This window comes from Acinonyx jubatus, chromosome E1, assembly GCF_027475565.1.
Source record: "Acinonyx jubatus isolate Ajub_Pintada_27869175 chromosome E1, VMU_Ajub_asm_v1.0, whole genome shotgun sequence".
Taxonomy (NCBI): domain Eukaryota; kingdom Metazoa; phylum Chordata; class Mammalia; order Carnivora; family Felidae; genus Acinonyx; species Acinonyx jubatus.
The window spans coordinates 12,441,183-12,455,783 of NC_069397.1; the positions used below are offsets into that span (position 1 = coordinate 12,441,183).

At 56.1% G+C, this 14,601-nt stretch overlaps 1 protein-coding gene across 7 annotated transcripts in view; it reads left to right on the forward strand.

The window, feature by feature from the left end:
* The window catches only part of KCNJ12 (potassium inwardly rectifying channel subfamily J member 12), a 44,763-nt gene that overhangs the window by 24,913 nt on the left and 5,249 nt on the right, over nt 1–14,601 (forward strand). For 2 of the 7 annotated variants that reach the window (XM_027047818.2, XM_027047819.2), the window contains exons 2-3: nt 7,527–7,648; nt 12,174–12,458. In XM_027047818.2, coding sequence (XP_026903619.1) covers nt 12,209–12,458 — 250 coding nt within the window. In that variant the 5' untranslated portion in view covers nt 7,527–7,648; nt 12,174–12,208. Of the gene's footprint in view, nt 1–7,526; nt 7,660–9,047; nt 11,214–12,173; nt 12,459–12,902; nt 14,544–14,601 lie in introns of those variants that run through there. The other 5 variants (XM_027047820.2, XM_053211814.1, XM_053211812.1 and 2 more) reach the window with 4 other exon arrangements.

A 14,601-nucleotide genomic window follows, 5' to 3' on the forward strand; every position in this document is an offset into this window, starting at 1 on the left:
TTCACGATGATGCCCCAGTCCCGACCTGCCTGGCTGTGGATGCCTTTGATGTGCACTTGCTCAGGATAATGTTCTTGAACGCGTGAGAGAACCCACATAGGACCACAAAGGAAACCAGAAACGTGAACTGTTTATCAAAACGTTATTTTAGAATGTGTGATACGGTAATTAGCACGCTGTTGCTTCAGAATGCCTTTGCTGGCAGCACCTAGAACAGGCCCCGGGACCAGCCGTACTGAGCGCCAGGCTGCTGGGCTCTGCTGCCTCCATTTGTCGCAGAGGGGATGGTACATTTTACAGAGAGAAAAGGGGAATTTCGGGTGTTTTTCCCATCAAGTTCAGAGAGCCCTGGGTTCCATTTTGGGGCCCCAGGGTAGGACCCCCTGGAACATGCGCCTGAGTGGCAGGGACCACATGCCCTGCCTCTGCCCCACGTGGTCCTCTGGACCTCCCTGCACCCCTCTCCCCTCACTCAGGCTCCCTTGCTTTGGTGTCCTTGAGCAGCCCTCGTGAGGGTTTGGGGACCAACACAGGCCATGGCAGGGAGAAAAGTTTAGCTGCACCCTCAGTGCCACCTACATGGCTGTTCTGGGTAGGCAGGCACTGGGATGTTTCCCAGCAGGGTCTTATTAGGGGTGGGAGGACCCTCCAACACCCTGAGGCTCGGCCTGGACCCCACCCCCGCCCCCCCGCTGACCTGGCAGAAAGTTGACATTTCCTGCTCCGTGGGCTTGCCCAGAGCTCAGAGGGGACTCTGATGATGACAGCCTTGCCCCTGCACCCTGCAGGGCTGCTCTGCTGTGAGCCGTTAATGGGGGAAGGAGGTGGGAGACTCCCCTTCCCCGGGCCACAGCCTTCTCCCTGAGGCAACATGAACAAACCCAGAAGAGCTTCTCGTTTGACAGATGGGGAAACTGAGGCCCAGACAGAGCAAGGTCCCATGGCAAGTTGAGACTGAAGTGGTCTTGGGATGGACGGCAGCCATGCCCGCTGCTTTGCAGTGCATGCCTCGAGGGTACTCCTGGGTCATAGTGGCACAATCATGAGGGGCCTTCTGAGGCTTAGTCTCCATTGCCCTCCTTAGCCTCTTCTAGAACCTGGACCGTGCTCAGGGCAGTCAGACCCAGGCCCTGGCCTTAGGGGGCCCCTGGCCTGGTAGGGAAAACTTGGAGGGATAGGTAAGTGCCACCCAGCATGGTCTGGTCAAAGATAGAGTGAAGCACAAGCGGTAGGGGCTTGGAAGGATGCATAAGAGTTTGAGGGAGAAAAAGGAAGAAAGGGCCTTGGGCAGAGGGTCTGGCATGTGGCAAGGCAAGGCGGTGGGAAGCATTTCCTCGGAGCACCATTTTTGGGACCTGGGTTATTACTACCACTGGCAGATGAGCAAGAAGCAGCTCAGGTGCTCCCATCTACCCAGCTGGCGGTGTGTCCCCAGCCAAGTCCTCTCTCTGAGCTGTTTCTGTCCCCTCTCACCTCCCCTCCTCTCCCTGGCGTACACAGCTCCAGCCCTGCTGCCCTCCCTCCAGTTCCTTAAACACATGGAGCAACCTTCTGGCCTCAGGGTCTTCGTTCTTGCTGTTCCTACTTCCAGGAACACTGTTCCCACATTTTCTCCCGTAGGTCTCAAGTCAAATATCCCAGTTTTCTGAAAGACCTCTGGAACAGTGCCCACGTTGCCTCTGGAATTGCTTCTTTTTTTTCCCCTCTAACATGTTCATTGTCCGTCTTGCCCCACTTGAATGTTGGCCCCAAGCACTGTATCTGTACGTTGTAGTCTCAGTAGATACCTGGTGAGTGAGTTAGTGAGTATTAAGTGTGATTCTGGTGAGGAGGTGAAGGCCCAAGCCCTTGGCGGTGCCCCCAGACCTGAACTGTAAAGAGGAGTCCTGGGGTGGAGTGATGAGCCTTCTAGAAAGCCCCCTCTATTTTCATGGACTCCTGATCTTAGAGCTCAGCCTCCTGTCCATGCCAGAAGGAACCCCGGGCCCCTCAGAGAGGTCTGGCAGGCTCTCCCAGTGCATTTTCTGTTCTCCAAATAAAAACAAATTTGCCAAATGAGGACAAAAAAAAGGGAAGCTAAGAAAACAACCATCCTTGTTTCCCCCTGCAGAACATCGGGGTCATTGGGGGACTGAGGCCAGGGGTTCAGGCCCCTATCCTGCCCTGCCTTGTCCCAGACAGGCCCCACATTGGGCCCAGCCTGATACGAAGAAATGCAGCTTCCAAGAGGGGGCCTTTTCCCCGATGGGGGCAAGGCAGGTCTGGAGGACTCACTAGGGAGGAGGTGGCTGGAGCACAGAGGGACCAGAGGCAGGATACCTGGGTGATAGACTCAGCTCACAGTCTGGTAACCTTGGACATGGCCATGATCCTTTCTCTGCCTTATTTATTCCTCTGTCAAAAATGGTCGTGCTATTCCACCTGGAACATTCTCTGATGCAATGCCAGGCACTCAGCTGAAGCCAGGCACTCAGTTCAAGGGGCCCGCGACATGTTGTGGGGACTCAGCAAGGAGTAACAGGGGACCCAGGGGAATCTTGGAAGGCTTTATGGAGGAGGCATCCTTTGAGCCTGAAGAATGCATTGAGTTCTGGAAGGCAGAGCAAGGCATTCCACTGTCAGGGGCCATCTCATGCTGGGCTCTGAGGTGTGGACATTCCTGAGTCATCACTTGCTGGGGATCACATGATACTCAGTGGGGAGCCCAGCTCTAGCACTGGGTTCATTTCTACTCTGTCTTTTTCTGTTGTTGATTCATAAGAACTCTTTATATATTTAAGCACTCCAGTCCTTTCTATAACATTTTCATTTACCTTTTTTGCTTATGATGGACTGTGATCAACAACATCATAAATATTTTTATGTTGGTAAATTTTCCTATCTTTTCTTTCACGGTCTTCCTTGTCTCAGGTTGTTTCTTGTAACTTTATTTCAGGTCTTTGCTCTCCTGTGCACATGCTGGATGCTTAGGAAATGTCTGAGACTCCAATTAAGTTGAAGCTTGAAGCATTACAGCTGTAAGAAATATAGAGGCCATGGTGCCTTTGCTCACTGTATTCCTCTTGCTGGAGTTCCTTCCCACTCTTCCCATCTGTTCATTCCTTCCTACTTGGAGTCAGGTCCAGTCCAGGCCCTCCAGGGGCCTATGCCCCTCTTCTAGAGTGAATCAGGGCCTCAGATATATGATGATGGGAACGGGTGGGGGACCAGGAAATTTCCGGCTAGGCAACCTCCATGTATTAACTTGCTGAAACCCCACGAGATAGATACCATTATTAATCCCATTTTACAGATGAGAAGATGGGCTCAGAGAGATGATATGACTTGCCTAAGGACACAGAGGAAGGGACAGAGATGGGACTTGAACCCAGGTCATATTGCCCCAGAGCTCATACTTTCAGATTTCCTTCTGACATCTCATAGCCCTTAGGATCAAGTCCAAGCTCCTTAATATGTTATCTGGCGCCTCTCAGGTTCTTGGTTTCTCCATCTGTTAATGTAATGCCTTGGCCCCAGCACCTGTGCATGCAGGCACTTCTCTGTTATTAGAGTGATAAAGTATGTCCCCGCCTGTCGCTCTACACCCTCCTCGGCCCCAGATCCCTTAGGATTCTGGAATGTTGGGCTTGGAAGGGCCAGCCCCTGGGATAGGAACAGGGAGGCTCCGAGGTGGGGAGAGCCTTGCCCAAGGCTCGGTGTGTGAGGAGCAGAGCCAGGTGGGGACCCTGATTCGTGAGGCTGTCAGTGCCCGTCACTGCACTGTGGCCAGTCTTGGGCTGGGCTTCCTCCTGCTGCTCCCTCCAGGAAGTCCCCCTGCACCCTGACTGGGTTAGACATCTCCCCTGGGCTCCGAGGGCTCTGACCGTGGCTCTGATCCAGCCTTGTTGTGATTGCTGGTAAACTCACTATCTCCCTTGCTTGGCAGGGTGCCCCATGCAGACAGGCACTTATTTGCTGGTCCATCCAAGTCACTGGTGCCCAGCTGAGCCTGGCAGGAGCAGGCCCTCAGGAAAGGTTGACTGCAAGAGGGAGGCCCAGAGAGGGACAGAGACCTGCCCCAGGTCGCACAGTGAGTCAGAGCGGAGCAGCAAGCCTGTGAAACCCCCAAGACCCTCTAGGTGTCATCTGCTCCTGGGACTCAGTGAAGCTTGGGGATGGCACAGTGTCTGTAATGGCCACTCTAGTGGAGGGTTCCCAGGGGCCTCTGTCCTCTGCTGCTCCCAGGGGCCTGGGGCCAAGGACACCCTGTCTCCCTCCTGTCCCCGCCCCCCTGTAGAAGGATGTTCTCAAGATAAAAATACCCTCAGAAACATTCCTTAGTGTCTGGCATGACCCGCCGTCCATCCTGGGGGCCAGAACCTCCTGCCCTGGCTTCACCTTGGGGCTCAGAAGGCAGATGTCTGCTTCTCCTGGCCACTTGGCGCAGCCTGTCCCTGGGATCGATGTGTCCAGCCCCTGTCATGGGCTGTGGAACACGAGGGGCCTGAGGGTTGCATGCCAGCCAGCACCGTCCAGGCACAGGGGAAGGAGGCAGCCAGGATTCTGTCTGTGCAAGGTCATGGCTCTCCTGCTTTGTTGCCTGTTGGGATGCACTCGGAGAGGATCACGCGGGGCTGTGTGGGAGGGTCAGGGATACATATGCCACCTTTCAGTCCTGTGGGGAGTCCCCACTTCTGCTGTCAGCTGCCGGTGCCGGTCAGAGCCGGAAACCCGCTCTCGGAGAACACGGAAGGGACTCGGCACTTGTCGTGGGTCTGCACCGGGACAGGGCCTCAGTTTACTCCTTCCACAGTCTCCTGAGATAGGCGGGGTCTACCTGTTTTGCAAATGAGGAGGCTGAGGCCCAGAAAGGGCCCTTCATGAGCTGGGGTCAGCCAGGCTTGAATTAGGGAATCGGGGATCACCGGCCCCCTCGGCCGCACCCCGCCCGGGAGGACTGTTGTGCACGTTGGTGACAGCTGCCTCCTCCCAGAGCCCTGCTGTCCCAGGCCCTGTGCCCAGAGCATACCTCCCTCACCACACTGAATTGCAAGGCACATCCGCTGGGCAGGCGTCATCAGCCCATTTTGTGGAGGAGGAAGCTGGGCCTCAGGAAGGGGAAGTGACTTGCACCACGTCCCTGGCGATGTCAGCCCAGTGTTGGCTGACAGGTTGGCACTGACGGGGAGGAGTAGGGAAGCCTCAGTGTCCATCCAGGTGCTGCCTTCACTTGCTGGGAGACTGAGGGCCGGTCTGGCCTGTGTGGGCTCGGGCCGCTCCAGGGTTATGTGCAAGCCATGCCCCCCCACCCAGCCTGTCCCATCTAGGACTGTGACCGTGACCCGTAGAAGCATTTGGGGGACTTCAGAAGTTTTGAGTTCACATCATGGGCTGCTGTGGCCACCACAGGGTGGCAGGGGGACCACTGGACAGGGTGTCCAGAGACCTGGGTTCTTGTCTCCAAGCTGCCTCTCATTCAGTGGCTTTCTGACCTTGGGAGAGTCACTTCTCTGCTCTGAGCCTCAGTTACCCTTAGAATGGAGCTAATTTTGCCCATTTGTGAGAAAAAATGTGTCTGGGTTTGTGGGTCTGAAGAAAGCCCCTTCCAGGAACTAGGGCACCAGGAACAAGGTTGAGAGAGCCTGGGGCAGGCCAAGTGACCAACAGGAAGTGGGGAGGGGCAGGCTGTCTCGCACCCTTCTCCCTAAACTTTGGCTCCCATTGCCCTGTGACATCTCCTCTTTCAGAGTTCCAGCTCCAGGTGACCCCGGAGCAAGTGACTTAGCCTCTCCCAGCCCCAATTTCCCAGTCTGTCCAGCTGGGGAGAACTATCTCTCCCTCAAGGTGGGGCTGTGAAGCTTGGAATAACTGAAGCCAAGAGCTGAACACTCAGGGCCAGACAAAGTGTAGGCCCCTTCAAGGGGAAGGACATAAGATCAGGGACTTGGACACAAGTCCTTGCCATGGAGTCTCCCAGCTGTGTGATATGGTCTATGATGGACTCTCCCTGAGCCTCAATTTCCCCATCAGTTTTGAGAGTGTAAGGGCTAAGGGAGGCACCCTGCAGACCCATGGCAGCTGCTCAGGGAATGATGAGGGACAAGAAAGCAGCGTGCTGAGGACTGGAAGTCTTGAGGTGAAAGCCTGGAAGGTGAAGAGGGACGAGCAAGACATTCCCTTATGGAGTGAGCAGAGGCCCAGAAGGGGGAAGTGAGTCACCCAAGGTCACACAGCTTGTGATGGGCAGAGCTGCGACTTGAACCCAGGCCTGTGAGCCTTTAAACCCACTGCTGTCACCTGCCCCAGGAGGCTTATGATGTGGGGGTGATTCACCCACAGTTCCCTTAATCCCAGCCAGAAAAGCCAGTGTGACAGTGGATTGCAGCCAGCCTCAGCCGCGAAAGGGTGGGGCCCGACGGGCTCAGTGGCTGGGAGGTGGGGAGAGGTGAGAAGGGCCTCTCAAGTCAGTTTGCCTCTGGAAATTCACAGAGCCCCTTCCCGCCACACTCTCCCCCGATCCACACGGTGTGCCGGAAAGAAAAGCAGGGGCCTCCTTTGACAGTGAGAAAATTGAGGCTTATGGAATGCTGGGACCACATAGGATATGTGTATGCCTAATACAAGTCTCTGACAAGTTACTGATGTGTACCCATCCATGTAGCCATTTATCCACCCATTCACTCACCTGTCTGTTCATCTATCCCACTCACCCAACCACTTCATCCATCCAGGCATTCATTCACCTGCTCATCTCCCCACCCATTCATCCATCTATCCATCACCCACCCACCCACCCATTCATCCATCAATCCAACTATCCCTCCATCTAACTAGCCATTCATCTAATTATCCATCCATTCATAATCCACCCATACACCCATCCACCCCTTCATAATCTACCTACTCACCCATCCATACACCCACTCACCCACCCATAATCCACCCACCCATTCATCCACCATCCATCCATCCACTCACACACCCACCTACATATCCATAATTCATCCATTTATTCATCATCCATCCATCCATCCATCCATCCCTCCATCCGTCCTTCTACCCATCTACACTTGAATCCTGTGGTTGGCACTGGGAAGGCTCTGTAGGTGGTGGCTAGGAGCATAGGTTAGGGATCTGAGTTCCTCTGTGAACTTAGGAAAATTACCACATTAGCTGCATCTCTGGAATGAGAACAGCAATGGTTTCAACCTTGTGGGGTAGTTGTGAGGATTCCGTGAGCTGATCTCTGTAAAACACCTACCACAGTGTCTGGCATGTGGTAGGCCCTCTATAATTATCAGTTGTTATTTTCTCTGGGGACCCATTTTGTTCTGCCCTTATTTGGTTCCGAAAGGTTTGATAGATAGCCTCACATTCTGCGAAGGTGTGAGGTAACAGAGGTGTGGGCTGGAGGCCTCTTCCACCTCCCGTGGGGCCCCAACAGAAGCAGCAGAAATGTGGGTTCGTGTAGAAATTTCAGACTTTTGAGCACTTGTGAGGAGAGCAGAACCACCGACAGTAACTTGGCTTTGTCCTATTAACTTTAGGGTCTTCTAGCAACTGATTCCTCTCCAGCTGGTGCCTGGGAAATGGCAACTGCTGCTAACACAGACCTGAAGACAGCCACTTGCCCCCTCAGCACCGTTACTTAGAAGATAGGATTCAAGAGGTAAGGTTAAGGTCAGCAATGTGCATCTATCCATCTAGTCATCCACTCAACCGAATACTCGTCTGTCTGTTTATCTGTTTGCTCCCCTATCCAACCACTTGTTTGACCTCTCATTAACCCATTACCCATCCACCAGCTCCACACATCCTTCCACCCATTTGCTTTCTTTCCATCTACCTATCCACTCACCTACCCAGCCCATCCAGCCATCTTTCCATCCACATATTCACCCATTTCCCAATCATTCACCCACCATCCCAGCCATTCATCCATGCACCCAAAATCCCATCTGTTTTTCCATCCACCCATTCATCCATCTAGTCATTCATCTATCTGTTTATCTGCCTGCCCACAAATCTATCCATCCATCCATCCATCCATCCATCCATCATCCATCCATCCGTCTCTTCATCGACCCACTAATCCATCCACCCAACCCACTGAATCATTTCCCATCCACCTAACCCATCCATCTTTCTGGTTACCACCCATCCGTCCATCCGTCTGTCCATCCGTCCATCCGTCCCATTTATTGATGCTTGTGCTCGACTACCCACCTGTGCATGTATCTGTCACCTCATTAATTGATCCATCCAGTTCCTCATCCGTCTGCTACCTGCTGCATATCCCCTCATCCTTTTGTTTGGTCAGTGGGCGTTTCCTGGGTGTCCCCTCTGTGCCAGGCCTGCACCATCCTCTCTGGACCTCTGAGGTTGGTCAGAGATGGGGCCTGGGGAAGGGCAACTCACACAACGAAGAAGGTAGCTTCTGGCCACAAGAGGAGAAGCCCGGAGTCAGAGAATCCAAAAGTGCTCCCTGGAAGTGGGGGCCTTTAGCTGATCCCTGACAGATGGGAGGATTTTAAACATTCACTTTAGCTGTGATCTGGGGGTCCGACCACATGGGGGGGAAGGTTGCCACAGCACAAGCCATTAGATGCTTGTTGGTGTGTCCGAACAGGAGTGGCCTGGACCGGAAGGAAGATGTGGGTGAGGAAATGGTGGACAACTTTGAGAATTCGGGAGGGAAAACTACACAGGACCTGGTGAGGCAGTGGATATAGGGGCTGAAGGAGAGAGAGGAGGCCAGGCAATTGGGGAAGTGGTCAGGCTACCAAATGACCCTATGAGGAGGGACAGGAGGAGGGGGATGGTGAGGAGGAGGTAAGGAGGAAGGGGGAGAGGGTGAGGGTCAGGAGGGTCAGGAGGAGGGGGAGGGAAGGAGGGAGAAGGAAGTAAAGAGGAAGAGGATGAGGAGGATGAAGAGGAGGGTGAGGAGGGACAGGAGGAGGGGGAGGAGTGGATGTGGGGGAGGGGAGGATGGGCGAGAAAAGCAAGGAGGAGGGGGAGGAGGGGGGAAGGGCACAGGAGGAGGGAGGAGCTTTGGGAGAAGAGGGGGAGCCATAGTTGGCCACATGGTCCTGTGGAGCATCCAGGAGGGGAGGCTCGGGTCTGGGGAGGCAGCAGAGAGCTGGCACCAGAGGAGGCTTGTCAGGGGCAGGGAGCTGCCCCTCAAGGAAGGCTGCCCTGGGGGCATTAGTTCCCTAGCCTGCCCGATGCGTGAGCAGAGCGCGTGCCTGTGGCCAGAGAGAGCTCGGGCAAAAAGACTAGCATTAGTGGTTGGAAATTGAGCAGGTGGGCCCTGCAGTGGTGAGGCCTGGGGGATGGACGGGGCACCAGTCATCTCCAGCATCGTACTGGGGTGTCATCACTGTTTCTCTCCTTGGGCCTGGCATGGGCTTGCCACAGAACACCTGCACTGTGTTGACCCTGAATGTTTGCGGGCCATGGTGTGCACTGGGGGCAACGGCTGTCTGTGCTTTGGCGGAGGGGAAGGGAGTTTGGCCTGGAAAGGTCAAAGGACACTGTCTTCTTCTTCCCCGTTGTGAGAATGGAAATGGTGCCCCCAACCCTCCATCTCCCCTCCATGCAAACTCTTGGCCCCCTCCAAGGTGACCTCGGCCTCCTCCCTGGCCCCTGAGTGTGCCAGCATGTTCTCCCTCTTGCTCCACAGTGCCCCCGACCCCCTGCCAGCAGTGCCCCGCCCCCTGCCTGTGCACTGCCAGCCCTGGGTGCGTTTCGCTGCTGAGGTGCTCTGCCTGGCTGGGGTGCACCCTCCAGGCCCGGCCCTGCCTCTCACTTCCTGTGTGACCGAGCAGGGGAGCCCCTCTTGGAGCCTACAAATCAGAGATTGGATTCTTCAAACCCTCTTTATTTTTTTTTAACATTTACTCATCTTTTGATAGAGAGCATGAGTGGAGGAGGGGCAGAGAGAGAGGGAGACACAGAATCCAAAGCAGGGTCCAGGCTCTGAGCTGTCAGCACAGAGCCTGACACAGGGCTTGAACTCACGAACTGTGAGATCATGACCTGAGCCAAAGTCGGACGCTCAACTGACTGAGCCACCCAGGCACCCCATTCAAACCCTCTTTCTAAGCCTGATGGATAGTTACTAGATTGAGAAAGATTCTGGGGCTGTGCCAGGACATGTGAGAAATAGTTCTCTGATGGATTAGTGATGTCTGCCATGGGTATGGGGTAGAGGAGGGGGTGCCAGCTGCTTGTAGGCCACACGCTGGCTTTCCCTGAACCAAGTGATCTCCAAGCATTTCTTAAGTGTAGGCTTTGGTCACGAGGTAATGAGTGCCCCATCCCTGGATGGTCCAAGCAAGGGCTGAGTGGCCATGGGTCAGGGGTGCTGGTGTGGGGCTTACCTCTGCTTTTGGTGCCAAGATTTGGGATTTGTATGTCTTCTCAGCACACGGCGTGACAAAGGCCTTGAGAACTGAGACAGGAATTCAGTGTCATGCCTGGAGTCTGGCCTCAGGGCCTGGTAGGATGGGTTGTTGGCTTCTCTCCTAACCCTGTAGACTGGGAACTTGCTGCTTAAAGGCAGTGTGACCCTGGGCGAGTGATTTAGTCTTTCTCAGCTTCCGTTTCTTCATCTGGAAAATGGGGATGATAGTTATAACGTTGTGGAGGGATTAAGTGAGATAATTTGAGCTCTTAGAACCCGCCCTGGCATATAGTGAGCACTCAGGATGCATTGATCAGTGTGCTCCCACCTCGGAAGGTGCTCTGGCCAGCTCAAAGCCCGAGAGGCAGGACCTTGAGCCCCTCCCACTCTGGGCTCCCTCCACTGGCTGTTGTAGTTAGCGCTTTCTCAATATCTGAGAATGTGGGCCCAGGCCCTGTCCTCTTCCCCTCCCGGATGTCACCGAAACCTGAGGTGCCCAGAGCCTCAGGGGACTGGGCATGGGGTGTCCTGCTGCATCCGGAGGCACCTCCCGGTGACTTTTGGGCCCCACCTTTGGGTCATGTGGTTGCTGCCTCTCTAAAAGCTCCCAGCCCGGGCCCTGTCACCTTCTGAACACACTGGGGGCCAGGAGTCTTGAGTCTGCAGACGCTGTGCCCGGCAAGGAAGTGGGCTCAAGAGACAACGGGGCTGGGACAGCTTCCCCGTCTCTCAGAGGTGTCTGGGTCTGTGCTGCCCACTGCTCCTTCTCTGCCTGCTGGACTTGCCTCGCTCCCGGCCTGCGGCATTGAAGTCACCTTGGCTCGCTCAGGTAGCACAGCCCTTGCCTCTCTCCTGCTCCCCTCCGGGCAATGCCTGGGATCCCCACTGGCCAACCTGGGCATCTGCCCACAGCGGTCCCAACTGTTGTCTTTACTGTCTCTTCCAAACCCACGAGTGGCTTTGTGACCTGGGACGAGTCTCAGCCTTAGCTCTTGAATCTGGGAGATGGGGAGCCGGCCTCTTTACTTGCTAAGGTCTCTTCCAGCAAAACAAATCTAATTCCATTTCTTATCTGATCTAACCATATGCATCCACTGAGCAAGAGCCAAACAGGCGTGCGTATCCTTGGTTGAGGATATTGTCCCACATTTCTTAAATCAAGTCTTTAAAGACCATAGAGCTGCGTAACCTTCTTGCCACACCTGTGTTTGTCTGTGTGGAGTGTCCTTGGGATGTTTGGCAAGTTTGTGGTGCTGGGTTTTCTACTCATGGGTCCTCTTCTGGGTCTTTCTTTGTGGTGCTGTATTCACCAAGAGCCTGGGAGGGGCTTCCCACACCCCTAGAATCACACACACACACACACACACACACACACACACGTGCATGTACCCACAGGCATATACACCCAGCAGAGGGGGGCCATGGGAAGCTAAGGACCGGACTGATGCCTGCAGCTCTAACTCTATCTCTGATCCTTACTTTCTGGGTGACTTTGCTCATAGTCTCAGTTTCTACCTGAGAAACAGGGGAGCAGGGTGTGAATGTGACCTTGTTGTGATTTTTCTCTGTGTGGTTTTAGGAGGAACACCAACAGAAGAGGGGTTCCCCAGCCTGTGTGACACACTGGGTGGGTCCCAAGTGCCCAGCCCGGGCACAGACACCAGGAGTCACTGCAGCAGCCTTCCCTGTCTGGGCGCTGCTGGCCAGGTGCGAGGCTGCCTGGCTGGTGGGAGCAGCGCGCCAGGCTGGGCTCTCCGGCCTTTGATTCTTCCGATTCTGTCCCTTGCAGGCCTCGAGCCGCTCAGAGCCCCAGTTGGAGCAGCCATGACCCGCTGGACATCCCTCCAGGCCTCCAGGCCACATAAACCTGCCCCCTGCGATCCGGTGGCCTCCCGCCGGCATCTAAGTACCCCGAGCCTGGCCACCTCTGCCTGGAGGGTCCAGGAACCCGGGGCTGAGCCATCTTCTCGGCGCAGTCTCCGGGGTCCCCACAATCGCCGGCTCCCTGCCTCCTGGGCTGGGCAGAAGCAGCATCCACCATTACAGCCTCAGGCCTCAGCTCCTCAGACCCATGGTGAGGTGGTCAGCTGGAGAAGCTGTGGGGGGAGGAGGGAAGTGTGAGAAGAGGCCCCCGTGGAGCCTAGAGTCCCCCATGGCATGAGACCTTGCATTAGACAGAGTGGTTTGAATTTCACCTCTCCTGCCTTGTGGCTGTGTGGCTGTGGAGAAGTCGCTTAACCTCTCTGAATCTCCAGTCAGAGGAGAAGTAATGCTAGTAGCCACCTCCTTGGGTTTCTGAGAAGATGACCTAAGACCAGCAAATGCTGATGAGTCTGGCCTGCTTTCTCTGCAGTTTGAGGCAATGAGAAACGAGAGTGTCACACATGTGCCACAGCCCCGGGGATCCAGAAGCACCTGGCAGCTGAGACACACCCTGGGACGGGTTTGCAGCCTGGGTGGTCATGTGAGCTTCTCCCGCACCTGTCTCCCAGGGGTTTGAAGCAGAGGTCAGATGTCACGCTCCCCCGGGGGCTCTGGCTGCCCCCGGTCACACAGATCTGGGCTGAATGCCAGTGTCGCCTCCCCCTGGCTGTGTCACTTCCTGTTTCCCGGTGTCTGGTGGGTGCCCAGCCACCTGCCTCTGCTTCTGGCCCGGCTACCGTGGGGGCCTTCTTATCTGGGGCCTCATTGTCTTCTGGGCATTCGAGGGCTCCCAGCCTTGTCTAGCACTGACCTTCTAGCGTGACCAGAGGAGGGGATCAGGGGTGAGTGGGGAGGAATACACCTGACTCCTCAGTGCCTCGGCCAGGCCAGCCGGCCAGGGTTCTCCCCCTCCTTCCAGCCCAGCCCCGCTGAGCCAGGCTGGGGGCCTGAGCACTTGCAGCCCCGATGCTAATGGCCAGATGGCCTCAGTGCCCACAGGGCCGGGCGGCACCGTGGCCTCCGGCGCGCAGATGCCTCAGCCTGGCACCAACAGGCCAGCCCGGAGCCAACGGGGCACTGGGGGAGGGGCGGCCACCAGCCTGTGTGTCTGGGGGCTGAATGTGTGCTACCGGCCACGAGAGCAGTGTTTGTCCAGCCACGGGTGCTGTGCAGCGGGGCACGCCCTGAGACTTGTTGGTGTGCTTGAGTGTATGTGTGCGTGTCTGTGGCAAGTCAACCACGTGCTCCCCTGCGTGGGCCCAGGACAGTGATGCTTCTGAGCGCTCCCTATGTGCTGTCACTCGGAGCTGAGAAAGGCAGGGATAGGGAAGGCCCCTGGGCCGGGGTCAGTCAGGGACCTCTCTGGGCACTGAACTCGTGGACCCCCTCCTAGCTACTGCTGGGGACTCAGAGGACGTGGAGAAGGGGTATTGGGAGTGGGTGCCCTGGGGCAGAGCCCGTGAGCATCAGGAGGGTGTCCTCGGGGCCAGGCTGTGTCCCAGACCCTGGGCATGAGACAGCAGCGAACAAAACAGCACACCCCCCGTGTTCCGGTGGCCAGGGATCTCATAGTGGGAACGGCAGCCAAGCCAACCCCGTGCATGTCATTGCTGTTATTACCACCATTATCAGGTCACCGGTCGGTGCTTTGGGGTTACAGTGAGGACCTGGGTGAGGTGGTGCGGTCTCCCAAGGGTGCAGGAAGACCTCTGGAGATGCTCCTGTGGCATTGAAGCCAAGGACCGAAGGAGGTGAGGTGTCAGGAGGATGTCTGGGAGGAACGTCCAGGACAGGCTTGAGGAACAACGTGGAGGCGGTGGGCTGTAGCCGAGTGAGCGAGGCAGAGGCGGGAGGTGGGTTCCGAGGGGTCCCGGGCTCCACTCACGCAGGCCTTGCAAGTGCCAGCAGGGACTCTGGCTTTGAGCGGAGGACAGACAGGCGCCCCCACCGCGGCTGCCTCTGGAGTGGGGTCGGGGCAGGAGCATCGGGGTTGGCGAGGTGGCTGCCATACTGGTCCGGGTGGGTGATGATGGGGACTCGGGCCACGGAGGCGGGAGAAGAGGCAGGATCCCAAATAGATTTTGAAGTCAGAGCCTTTGGGGTGGGACCAAGACGAGTTGAGGATGAATCCAAGGTTTTTGACCAGAGCTACTGGGAGGATGGAGTGTCACTGTTCCAAGCCGAGAGGGAGGATAAGGAGCCGGCTTAGGAGGGGAAATGGAGAGTCCGGTGATGGGTGAGTTAGGGCGAAATGTCCGCCCGCCAAGTCCGAGGGCTGGGTGGGGGCGGAAGCA